General features: G+C 44.3%; 1 protein-coding gene across 1 annotated transcript; it reads right to left on the minus strand.

Annotated features, from left to right (window-relative positions):
• Positions 1 to 150: 150 nt before the first annotated feature.
• STOM (stomatin) lies at positions 151 to 12,214 on the minus strand. The gene is made up of 7 exons (XM_051636403.1): positions 12,122 to 12,214; positions 7,061 to 7,164; positions 6,107 to 6,179; positions 5,143 to 5,225; positions 2,800 to 3,003; positions 2,170 to 2,304; positions 151 to 2,090 (listed from the first exon to the last, which is right to left on the minus strand). The coding sequence occupies exons 1-7, from the start codon at positions 12,168 to 12,170 to the stop codon at positions 1,896 to 1,898; spliced, it is 843 nt and encodes a 280-aa protein (XP_051492363.1). The 5' UTR covers positions 12,171 to 12,214; the 3' UTR covers positions 151 to 1,895.
• Positions 12,215 to 12,517: the final 303 nt, after the last annotated feature.

The following is a 12,517-nucleotide window of genomic DNA, read 5'->3' on the forward strand; positions in this document are numbered from 1 at the left end:
GTGCTGTCTTTTGCACAGGCACTTTTAACTGAATGGTTACAGAAATTACTTTTGGGGCTTTGGGATTGTTTTGCTTTCCCCTCACCAGTGTTATTAGCATTTAAGACTCCGATAAATCAAAAGTATTCTGCTCTTTCAGAAAGTCACTCATTAGTAAACAGGATTTTTTTTATTCAGAATGAGAGCAAAAAACACACTCCTGGTGTCAACAAGAATTCCCAGGGGTGGCCAGCAACAGCAGCAACAAGAGGAGTTAAGAGATTCACTCCTTTTCCCCAAGGAGTCACCTCAAGCTGTGCAGTTTCTCCGTTTCCCACTTCCAAGTGCATGACACAGTAATGCTAAGTATTACAGCTTTGTCTCTCCCTTCTCCCAGCAAAAGTCAAGCTCAGCTTACATTAATTGCAGCACTGACAAATTAATCTGTGCAGCCATCACACTGCTGCTGGGATGCAGAGGAAGGAAAAAAAGTGGACAGCAAACTGGCAGAGAAGAAACAGTGCCAGTTTGCTAAGGCCCCCACAGTGCTTGGGCACCACTTCCTACCAAGGCCAAAGGCACAGAGCAGTAAGGCACAGTGAACAGACCTTGCCCTTAAATACCTGTGAACGCAGAACTGATTGTAGCAGAAAGGTGACAGAATGCAAGACAGGAACCTTGTGCTGGCCAATGTGAGAAGGACACGTCAGTCAGCTTGCCTTTTCATTTTCATTGCCACCTCCCAAAGATTAAAGACCAGACACCAAACTCTGGTGGTGGTAGCCTAAAGAGCCTCCCCCCCATGCTGACTCTAATCCTCTCATTTTAATCTGTAATTGTATCTACTAAACAGGTACAAAATAAGAATACAGTTTCACAGACTTACAGCTCAAGACCACACAAACTGAAGATTAAATGCTTTTGGTATTAAATATAAGGCCTTAATGTCACAGCAAATACTGTGGGTCTGCTCAGAAGCTGCATCACCAGGTAAATCCCTAATTTGTTAGATTATAAACAGTACAGCATTTTGCTAACTAGCACCCCCCCTGCTAATTACAGAGATGTTACTTCCTAGAGAAGCAGGTTTTAGACCTGGATAAAATGCCTGAGTTAGTACTCAGGCTTTTTAAAATAATGTTTAAAAGACAGATAAAGGCAGACCTAACAACTTTGCAGTACTCTAAAGAAGCACAGACCTGTACAGCACACCACCATAACAACAGGACAGCCCAGCAGTGACTGCAGCATTTTGTATCCATAACTACAGCATTTTTATGCCATTTCTGGGTGGCAGAACAGAGATGAAAAGTTCCACTTCAATAACATTGGCTAACAACTGTTTCTTATGAATGGGGGGACTATTTTAGGGAGTATTGAGCCTGATTTTCAGAAGTACCCAGTATAGTATTCTCACTCCTGTATCAACTTCCATTACTTTTCCTTGTGTAAACCAGGAAACCAATCCAGATGACAACCATCGTATGACTTCATCACATAGAGAATACAGTTAGGGCTGTTCTGCTTTTCTTGTAGGGCTACAGACCCAGTTATTACAAGGAATAGTTCTCTTTCCAAATATGTTGGATCATCTCATCTTCACTACAGATAGTTTTAGATACTATTTGAAAATGGGAGGTTAGAAGTTAAAGGCATCCCATCCAGGACACTATGGATACATGCTTATTTAAGATCACAGTCTGCTTGTACTAATTTTTAGAAGTTTTCAATTTCAAGGATTTTGACTGTCTGTTTTCACAAACACTACATGTAAGTTTTATAACGCATTTAGTATGAGGTTCCTCAGCAAACCTGCTGTGTTTACACTGCCATAAGCTACAATACACAAGGAGCTCAGTGTTGCAAGCATTTGCCTGACTATAAAACCCACCCCAGCCTCTCTCCTCCCACTCCACCTAGTGATTTGCAGCTATGATTCCCTGCAGCATATTTACAGGCAGTGGGAAGACAATGGTGGAATTCTTTTCTGCAGCAATGGTGGTCAAGGTCTGCAAATAGCGAAGCTGAAGAGCAGCAGGGGACTCTGCAATAACCATAGCTGCCTCTTTCAGGGCCCTGGAAGCATTCATTTCACCCTCAGCTGCAATTACCTGGGGAAGCAAAAGGAGCAAAATTAATTAAAAAACCCCACTCCACTACAAAACCAAACCCACATGTTGATGTTATTACCTTGGCTCTCGCCTCCCGGGCAGCTTCTGCTTCTGCAGCCATTGCTCTCTGCAGCTGGACAGGTAATTTCACATCCTTGATCTCCACACGTTCCACCTTAATGCCCCAATCATCTGTTGCACCATCAAGCGTGGCCTATTTAAGGCAGGACAATTAAGTTAAGCCATCTACCTGGCTGCAAACAAGTGTTCATGTTTGAAGAAGGACCAGTAAACCAAATTAATTATTTTACAGTTCTTGGGCCTTTAAAGGCTTTGGTATTTATATTATGATAATTATAGAAGTGTAACTGCTGTAAACTAACAAAAGAAACCTCAGAGCTTGATTAATATATTGAAGGAATTCCATGGCACAATTTTATTTAAGAACAAAGTATTGACATAATGATCCAGGGCAGCTCTTCTCTCCTGTATCCGCCATTCCCACTTGCTAACCCCACTGGTCCATCATTGCTTTAGTCACTCTTTATTCCACAGAATGCCATCCTAGAGGGCTGGCAGAGCTTTGCCTAAAGCTCCAAACCACAACTTGGCTTATCACTTAAGAGGTAATTTAAGCCCTGACCCACAAGTTATCCATGGGATTGCTGCTTACCTGACTGATGGATTGCTTAGGGAAAGCTGCTCATACCTGCATACTGTGTGCAATTTCTTCACGATCAGAGAGAATCTGAGAAAGGTTTTTGGTCCCCAGAACGTTCCTCAGAGTGGTCTGTGCTAAGAGACGTGTGGCTGAGTCAGCATTGGTGATATTTGCTACAGCAAGGGTGGCATTTTGGACTCTGTAATAAACCACTCCATCCACATTAATTGTCACAGAGTCCTTGGTCAAGATCTAAAAAGCAATGGGGAAAGCATATGATATTCTATAAATACAGGCTTAATTATTATGATAATTATATACTTGTTTTACTAGACAAATCCCTGTTTTTTCCAGGGTAAAGCAGCTGCCTTGAAAGTGAAAGATCTCACACATGTTGCATGTGAACATGCCTAAGTACAGATGCACAAGCCTTCCAGTACAGCTTGGTGAGGCTAAGACTGAGTATAGGGTTAGAACACTTCTCATTGAAAAATAAATGCCATTAACTTTGCCATAATGTTATTTCTACCTCACTTCTCAAGATTCACAGAGAGATCTGCAATTCAGTTACAGGATTAAAAAAAAAATCTCAGTTAGTGTTTTTTCCATAACACAGGTCAATGCTAGAGACTCCAGCACAGCAGGGGCTGTGCAAAGTGCTTTATAGAATTGCAGAACCTATGCAAAAAAAGGTGTCAGTATATAATGAAGCTTAGAGGAACAGAGAACTGGGACCGTAAGACATTTTAGAAAAGACTGGGAGGTTTTACTGAAGTATTGGTTTAGCCTGTCCCAACATCTGGGTGTATTTCAGCAGCAAGGGTGACAGCCTTCCTTCAACATTTAATTAGAAATGTCTCTCATTATCTAGCAGTTCATTGTCCTTCTTGGAGGTACTTCTGATTGAAATGCCACCACGTGCTACTAAATGAGTATGTGGTGATTCCTAGACAAGTTGCAGAGGAAATCCCAATTTGTGAACATCCTCAGAGCTAGATTCAAGTGATTTACTGAATTTAACACTTGTATGTTCAGCAAAAGATGTACTTGAAAGGGTACACCAGGAAAAAGCATTAATATTAATTATATTTTAAAGTTAAGTTTAGGAGATTGAAATATGCCACATGACCATGAGAAGACATGTGCTAACTCCGTGTTAGACAATTACTAGTATGTTACTTGAGGAGAGTGACATGTGAGTTACTTAACTTCCAAGACTCACCTGCTCTGTCCTTCCCCACCTACTTTAGCAGACTTTCCATAATAGCACAAGATAAACAAAGAATGAGTAGCATGCACAGAAATCATCTTGTACACAGAAAAATACGTGTCTGCTTTTACCTGCGGAGCACAAACCAACCTAAATCCATAAGCATAATTTAATCAAGTCAAAAATAAAAAACTGTAGGACTGATGGTTTCACTAATGGCGCAGCAGCAGCTGCAAGCAGATTTTGCCTGGCAGTGATTAGGTTTCTTCCAATTACCCTTCAGAGGTACCATGACAGTTGCCATTTGTCTGAATCTACAAGTAATGATGAGCAATAAACCCCCTAGCAAATATGACAGGGAACAGATGCACCAGATGGGTTGTGTCAAGCATCTTTGTCTTACAAAACACAGCAGATACAGGAGGGGTGCAGTTATAATCACCAACATACAATTGTTCACTAACTTATTTTTAGGGAGTTTCTTGTTTTTTGTTCTTTTGTTATCCAGGGAGTTGGCATCACTGAGTTCAGCTGGCTTAATGCTGGGCAGAGATTCTGCTAAAAAAAATTAAGATGTCCAAGGAAAAACAGGCCAGAAATAAAAGGCAATTTCTTGTCCTTAAGGACCTTCAAACTGAAGGGCTTTGGATGGCATGAGGTGTGGGACACCTCTGCACGGTTCCTGTGCATAGCAGGACATGGTAGCAACGTGCACACAAACCCACATAAGGGAGTGGACCATTATTACCCTGAGCTGCTATTAATAACATTTGATGTATATACTAATTTTATCTCATTGTTTTAGCTAATTTCAACATCCAGATAAACTGGCACAGGAAGGATCACTGCTGCTTCTGGAAATCTTCCAGATTTCACAGAAACAATTAAAGAATGTTGCACCAAGTCCAGCAGTCTTAATTCCAAACCCCTCCCATTCCAGCTCCTGGGCAGTATTAAGTTATTTGTTCCTTAGAGGACAGCATAATTTGTTTTCCTTTAGGCATCTTCTCTTATTGAATTATATTGCTACAGGATAGATGTATTCTTCACAAGACATTGAACCTGCACAAGAAATCTACATTAAAACTACATACTACTCAGTACTGAGAGGGGGAAAGGAAAAAAAAGTGCAAAAAATTCTGCAAACACTTCAGTAGATAGAAAGGCAAATGCAAACTCACCTCTTGAGGAGGAATATCAAAGGAGATGGTTCTCATATCAACTTTGATGAAGCTGTCTGTGCAGGGCAGGACAAAAAACAAGCCTGTACCAAAAAACCCATTCAAGAGGATGTGAAAATGGGTCATGAAAACAGACACAACTTAGTACTGACATAAGCTTAAATCCAACCACTGTAGCTGGACAGTCCTCTTTGTAACCAGCTCAGGAGCATGTTCATTAGTGGCTTTCAAACCAAGATAAGATTATCAAAACAGTATGCTCAGAAACTCCCATTTATTCAGGTCGAACTTGTTTACATATCTTTAATATTTGGAAGAAAACCCCCAGAACTCTTAACAGCTCCTTTTGAAAATCTGTCCCACATCGTTATTTCTGGGGCCTAATTCTGGCAAGCAGAAACTATTAACCTCCCGTGCCAGTGGATCAATCACTGCAATTATTCAGCTTTGAGGCAGTGGGGACGTATTGCAAAACCTGGATGAAAAGGACAGAAGAAGTTACTGCCCCTTCCTGTCAACTTGGGGCAGCATGAAAACAAAATTCTTTCAGATCTCACCAGAACTTCTAGCATACACAGGGAAATTTTCAAAACTATCACATTGCACCAGAGGAACATTGCACCAGAGGAACATTGCACCAGAGGAACATCAAGGCTTTCAGCTTTTTAAAGTGATATACTAAACTTCTTTTTTTAAAATGGTGCATTTGATGCCATTATTCTTCCATTTACGTTCTGTGCTTTTGGTTCCACCTGAGGACCACGCATGAACAAAGGAGATCTGGGAAAGGCTGGCAGATAATTAGGTGACCATCTTCTCCATATAAAGCAACATTGCCACTTCCTGGAAGCTACAAAATTATTGGGAAATCCATTCACCACTTTTAACGCAACGTCTCTGGATGGCTACTGTTTTGCCAATGACTTAACGAGAACCAATGTCAAGAATCCTCCCCAGGACGTACCTGGTCCCTTTGCTCCCCCCTTCACTATGCGTCCCAGCCTGAATATGACGGCTCGCTCGTACTCCTTCACAATCTGTAATGAACAGTTGGATGTCATCCAAGGCTTTCCAGAAGCCACACGATGGATTCCAAACTAAGGTTACACACTAGTCTAAGACAGTCCTGAGTCCCAAATGTAACATGTATTTCTATGCTGGCTGCTTTTGAGAATTTTAGCCTGAACTGCATTGTCAAAAAGCAAAGAGCAAAAAGAACAAGCAGGACAATATCGAACAAGAAATATTCTTCAGACTGTGACATCATCTGTCACCAGCAGAAGCAACAGCTCCTGTCTCGGGCAGGGCCAAGCACTATCAGCAGCCATGGGGAACATCCTGGCAACAACAAAGTGCAGTATTTATGACCCTACAGAGATTTTCCAGCTCTAAGTCCAACGTGGTGTAACAGCCAAAACAAAGCAGGAGTCATCTCCTCTGCTCTGGAAAGTGAAAACATCGAGCTCAAAGTGATGACAGATGAAATAGTCTCTACAAATCTGTCACATATATGAACGAATTTATATATTTACACACTTCGTATTTACACACATACGTATCTAGGGAGAGATGTCCTTAAAAAAGTAAATTATAATACCTGTCCTCCAAGAGTAATTATGCATTCTTACAATTATTCTGATCTTCCAAACTAGCTTTGCTACATCTGCCCAGTTGTCATTAGTGTATAAGATGTCAATGCAAAAATTGTCTTGACTAAATCCTGTAATCACACTTTTTTTTCTTTGTTTGAAGATGAACACGCTGAAACGTTGGGCTCTGCTATTTACTGTTCAAGAAAGAGCAGATTTAGATTAATCTGTGTTTAAAACGAATAAATAAAATAGAGAACCATAATAATCACTAGGAAGCATCTGCATGGTTTACAGTTTTAATCCAACTTAGCAGTGAACAATTTTACCTTTATGGACATCCAGATTGAGATAGGAAATGTAACAAGAGTGAAAAAAAATGAAGCCATCACCAGGATCCATCCACAGAAACCAAGGTCAGAATCAACATCACCTGCAAGAAAATAGCAGAAACTTTCAGATTTTTAAAACCAAGAGTGCTTGTTAAAGGAAGTGCCTACAATGATATTTGTGTTGGATATTCTTTTAAGCCACTGTTAGCACTGCTCCTCTGGCCCAACTCGTTAGGTTTAGATCAGAAGTCAAATTAAAAGCCAAATTCTGCTTGCGTTTTCACTAGTCTCTAGAGGTTACACAAGAGAGCTGAGGGCAGAATAAGGTCTAATTATTAAGTATGCTAATATTTAAGTAGACTCTCAAATGCCTCCCTCTTCCCCACTTTTCTCTGGCAGGGTGACCCACAGGCAGGAGCAACAACCCTGTTCTTTTGTCTGAGAAAGTTAACGCAACACTTTCTCCATGACTGAAATGCAAAAACCCCCTGGTTTGTCAACTCTAGTGATAGGACATTTGGAATTTGGTTTATGTTCCTGCAGTCCTAGGTGCAGAGCTAAGAAAACCACCCTTCCCAGAACTCTTGTATCTAGGGTAGGGTAGGATGTGGTGCAAGTTTAGCTGGACATTTCTTGGCTAAAGATGCCTTATGCCTAGAAAATAAACATGATAGTTCTCAGTCATGAAATGCCACCAACTGAAGGCATTTCCAGAATGAGCAAGTAACAAGAGCTAGTGGTTTCAAATCCTAGACAGCTAAAAAAAGCAATGCACCAGGACACACGGACATGCTGGGAAGCATTCATAAAGCCAGAGGAAGCTTCTCATCCTGTCAGTGGGGATTTCCCAGGGTGAGACTGAGCACTCACAACCATCACATTCCTACTGTGGAGATACTGAAATCCACCTTTCTCACTCCATTCTTTAAAAAGTCAAAAGTATACAGTGCTAAGAAGCACCCACAAAGCTAAAACACACAGCTCACCTTCAGATGAAAAAATGTTGCTTCAGGACAACACTCCTGGATTTTACTGTTCTGTGAATACTCCCCCCACAGTGCTGCCAATAGGCAAATGTTAACCTGACTTAATCAATGCCACAAATACTTAAAGGACTGGAGTCTTGTGATGTAACAGACTGTGTTCAGCAGCTTGCTTAGAAAGAAATTGCATTAAAGAATCTGAAAACTTTAGTTTAGTCCTACTTGGAATTACACAACAAATGGTTTTCTGTATTTACCAAACAAAACTACAATTCAATTTATCCAACAAAACCAGCCAGTTATAGGAAATAAGTCTCCAAGACTCCACTCTAACAGTTATTTTAAGTAGAACTCATTTTATTATAAAGTAAAATCTTGATTTTGAAAAATACCCATGGAGTTTTAGCAACTCTGGATGCATGAGTGTTTTATTGTGCTCACAACTGAACTTGGCATTAGCAGCGTGTGCCTTGGGTGAAAAGTGAAGCGAGACATGTCATATCATGGACCATTTTAAAGTCTTCCATGGAAAGTTACCTCAAGATATGCCCCCGTAAGTTTATTATATATAGTGGTAATAGCAGATTAAAGGCTGTAATTTCCAGGCCTTCTGTGAAAGCCAAGGAAATGCATCACCTACATGCATTGGTATTAAGCAGCTGTCAGTATTAAGCAACATCTGTAAGCTGATTAGTGAAGGGAATCTTACCTTCCAATTAGCAACAAGTTGTTAGCCTAAAACCATAAAAAGTATTCACAATCTACAGTGACAGGGAGACAAAGTCTCCTTCTTTTACTTATTAGCTTCAATAAACCTAAAGGAGCTGAGGATCTTGCTTAAGTTCCACTCTTCAGCTTAACATCAAGTCTTCCCCACCAACCACCTACAGCTCTTACCAGAACTACAACGTGGAAAAAAAATTGGCCATTTGCTTCCTTGCTGAACATGAAGGAAGAAGTGACAGCTCAAATAATGTAAAATTTCAAGATTGAGTAAGTGCACATATTGTTCAGCAACACTGACTGTCCCATCCTGTGCTGCATTGCACAATGTAAAATGCAAGAGAGAAGGTGTCTTGTGAAAAACTGTGGAACACAAGAATCATGCTTGGCAGCTCTGGAATGAGCTTTCAATGGCAACTCCTGAACACCTCATTCACGAGACTTGGATAACTTGGTCATTCTTGCCACGTTTCTCACTCAGCTCATTGATCCTGGATTCCAACTAGCAGCAAGTTCCACAGCACTGGAATGAGCCTGGCAGAGGTGGTGCAGGTGTGACACACACCTCAGTGCTCCTCTCACAGGGGTGCATACCTCTGCCCACCCAATCTGCTGGAGAACACAGGTTCTACACCACACCAAGTGCTGGCTACAGCACATACCTCCCAGCCCTCCTCCACCAGCACATACGTGACCTTTTTATCTTTGGTTTTGGCAGGTAGTGTCAAAGAACAGCTCAATGAAGTATTCTTTTCACAAAGTCCCACAAAAGAACCTGTGCTAACTCTACTCAACTTCAGTTCTCTCTTGCTTGATTTTCTCAAGTGTCAAACACCACCATAGGCCCCTACAGCTTTGGTTCAAACACTTGTGATATTCTTGCTCTTTTATTATCAAAATATTAAAAACTCATACCTGAAAGTTAACCACAGGAATCTTATTTGTGGAGAGTGCCTCTTTAAGAAATAAACCACAAGGAGAAGGTCTTTGATCCCCTTAAGGCTGACTAGAACCATTCTTGTTACTTCAGCAGAAATTATCACTTGGATCATCAACCATAATAATTTATAATAAACTCTTAGTGCTAGAGGCTGAGATGGAAGAGGGAAGTTCTCATCACTACGTGAGGTGCAGCAAACACTTCACTTGCAATTTATTTTCTACTGCTGTGCTGATCTGAAGAAGCACGGTGCTGACCACCAGCAAAAACGACCCAGGCTCCCTGGCACCATGAGGGGAAGTGTGGGAAACGGTTCTTCCGTCATGGCAGGGAGGGACCTTCTCCACAACCCTGCCAACAACCCACCAGACTGGAGATGAACTGGAGTGAACACATGGCAAGCAGGACCAGCCAGAGGTGCCTGCTCTCGTGCTGCTCGGTCAAACACAGGGCAGCCTGAGAATGAAGGGTGTTATTCTACAACAGTTATTCAACAATTTGCTAATCGGCAAACAATCAGGAATAATAAGAAATACTACTTTCAGTGAGAACTAAATGTCTTCTCAGATGCTTCTCAAAGTACCCCACGTGTGAAACAGACAAAATTATAATCTCTGATAACCAAAATTATGTCTAATACAATTTACTACATAGATGCTTATAACAAAAAGAATTGGTAGTCAGCTTCAGCCTCCAAAACAACCCAGCACACAGGAACTGCAGAGGAAACAACTTCAGCAGCACGTCAAGTGAAAGGCTTTGCAGAGCCCCTGACAAGGTTAGGATCAGAATAACCACTGCTTGATATTAATAACTAACACACTTTACAGATTGAAATGTAGATCCTACCCAAAGAACCACCAGGTGCCATTGGGGCCCAAATAGACCTGAAGTTATTTATAAGAACAACTCGGATTACCTCGCCAAAGCCTTTGTACATCAAGCAATCTTATAAATACATTTTCTTCTCCAGTTGCAAATGACTAAACTGTACAATAAATAATGGCTTTCCTGCTGTCAGCTTCTGGCCAATGCAATGAACAGGAACACCTTCCAGGGACAGAAACTGTTAATTGCATCATTAGCGTGTCATTTACAAAGCTTCCTGACCTACTAACACCCAGAAACTGAAAAGCCAAACCCCACTAGAATAACGATACCGAGAAGTAAAAGTTAACTGCAGCTTCACTGCCCAAACTGAGGAAACACAATTAACTTTTATCACTTCCCCAAGTCACACTCTCTTGAGACCCCACCTGGAGCCCCGTGTCCAACCGTGGAGCCCCCAAGATAAGAAGGACATGGAGCTCCTGGGGAGAGTCCAGAGGAGCCACGGAGATGATGGGAGGGCTGGAGCAGCTCTGCTCTGCAGACAGGCTGGGAGAGTTGGGGTGTTCAGCCTGGAGAAGAGAAGGCTCCAGGGAGACCTGAGAGCACCTGCCAGTGCCTGAAGGGGCTCCAGGAAAGCTGGGGAGGGACTTGGGACAAGGGCAGGGAGAGGACAAGGGCAGGGAGAGGACAAGGGGTGATGGACTAAAACTGATAGAGGGAAGATTTAGGTGAGACATTAGGAGGGAAATTCTTCCCTGTGAGGGTGCTGAGACCCTGGCCCAGGTTGCCCAGGGAAGCTGTGGCTGCCCCATCCCTGGCAGTGTTGAAGGGCAGGTTGGATGGGGCTTGGAGCAGCCTGGGCTGGTGGGAGGTGTCCCTGCCCATGCAGGGGGTGGGACTGGATGATCTTGAAGGTCCCTTCCAACCCAAACCAGTCTGTGATTCTATGGTCTCACCGTTTGCTCAAGTGACAAGCACTACCAGTGTCAACAACCAGTCCCCAACTTCTTTCTTGTTCTCATGTACTGGTGCAAGCACCTCGGGATTACTTCTGTTGACTCTGCTCTCAGTTCCTTGTTTAGCTTTCCCCTCGGCGATCCGGATTACGGGAGGGCGGGACACGCCGAACCCCCCACTCCCAGGAAAGCACCTGGAGCCAACTCCGCGCTGCCCCTTCCGCCCTCCCGGGCGCTGCTCCCGAAGCGATGCCAGGCGGGACCCGCGACCCTGCACCGCCCGCCGGCAGCCCGGGGAGGGGACGGGACCCCCGGGGAGGGGACGGGACCGGCCCCGGGACAGGCAGGGGAGCGGCTGGGGAAAGCGGGAGGCAGCCCCGGAGCGGAGCGGGCGGCAGAAGCGCTCTTCGCTTTTTCCCTCGGGATTAACTTCGGGGAAGGACCCGCAGACTTTGCTCAAGCGCTTAAATAAAATCATAATTAAAACCGAAACAGAAAATCGGGGAGCGACAGGAAGGTTGTTGGAACGACGGGATGGCGGGGGGAGGCAGCCCCGTTCCCGGGGGCAGCCCCGTTCCCGGGACCCCCCCCTCCCGGACCAGCCCCCCCCCCGGGCCCCCCTCACCTGCCGCCCGCCGGGCCTTGCCCCCCAGCCCCGCCTCAGGGTCCGCCATGGCTCGCGCCGCCGCCCCGCGCTGCCCCGAGCCCCGCGCGCGGCCCCGCCCCGCCCCGCGTGCCCAGGGCGGGGCCGCGGCCGTTACCCCCTGCGCGCGCCCCCCCCCCCCTTCCCGCGCGCGGCGCTTCTCTCTCGGTGCCCTGAGGGGACGGGGCGATGTGCGGGGGGACGTGCGGGGGGTTCGCCCCTCGGCCCCGGGGTCGGGGAAACGGCCGCGGGAAGCAGGCGGGGAAGGGGCCGAAGGGCCGTGGGAACCGTGGCCGGAGCGAGCCCCGGCCCCCCCGGGCTCACGCCTGGTGCAAAGTACTCGTGAGAGCTTTTGAACGGGTCAGGCCTGGTCTCACA

Source organism: Apus apus, chromosome 19 (assembly GCF_020740795.1).
Source record: "Apus apus isolate bApuApu2 chromosome 19, bApuApu2.pri.cur, whole genome shotgun sequence".
In the NCBI taxonomy this organism is placed as follows: Eukaryota; Metazoa; Chordata; class Aves; order Apodiformes; family Apodidae; genus Apus; species Apus apus.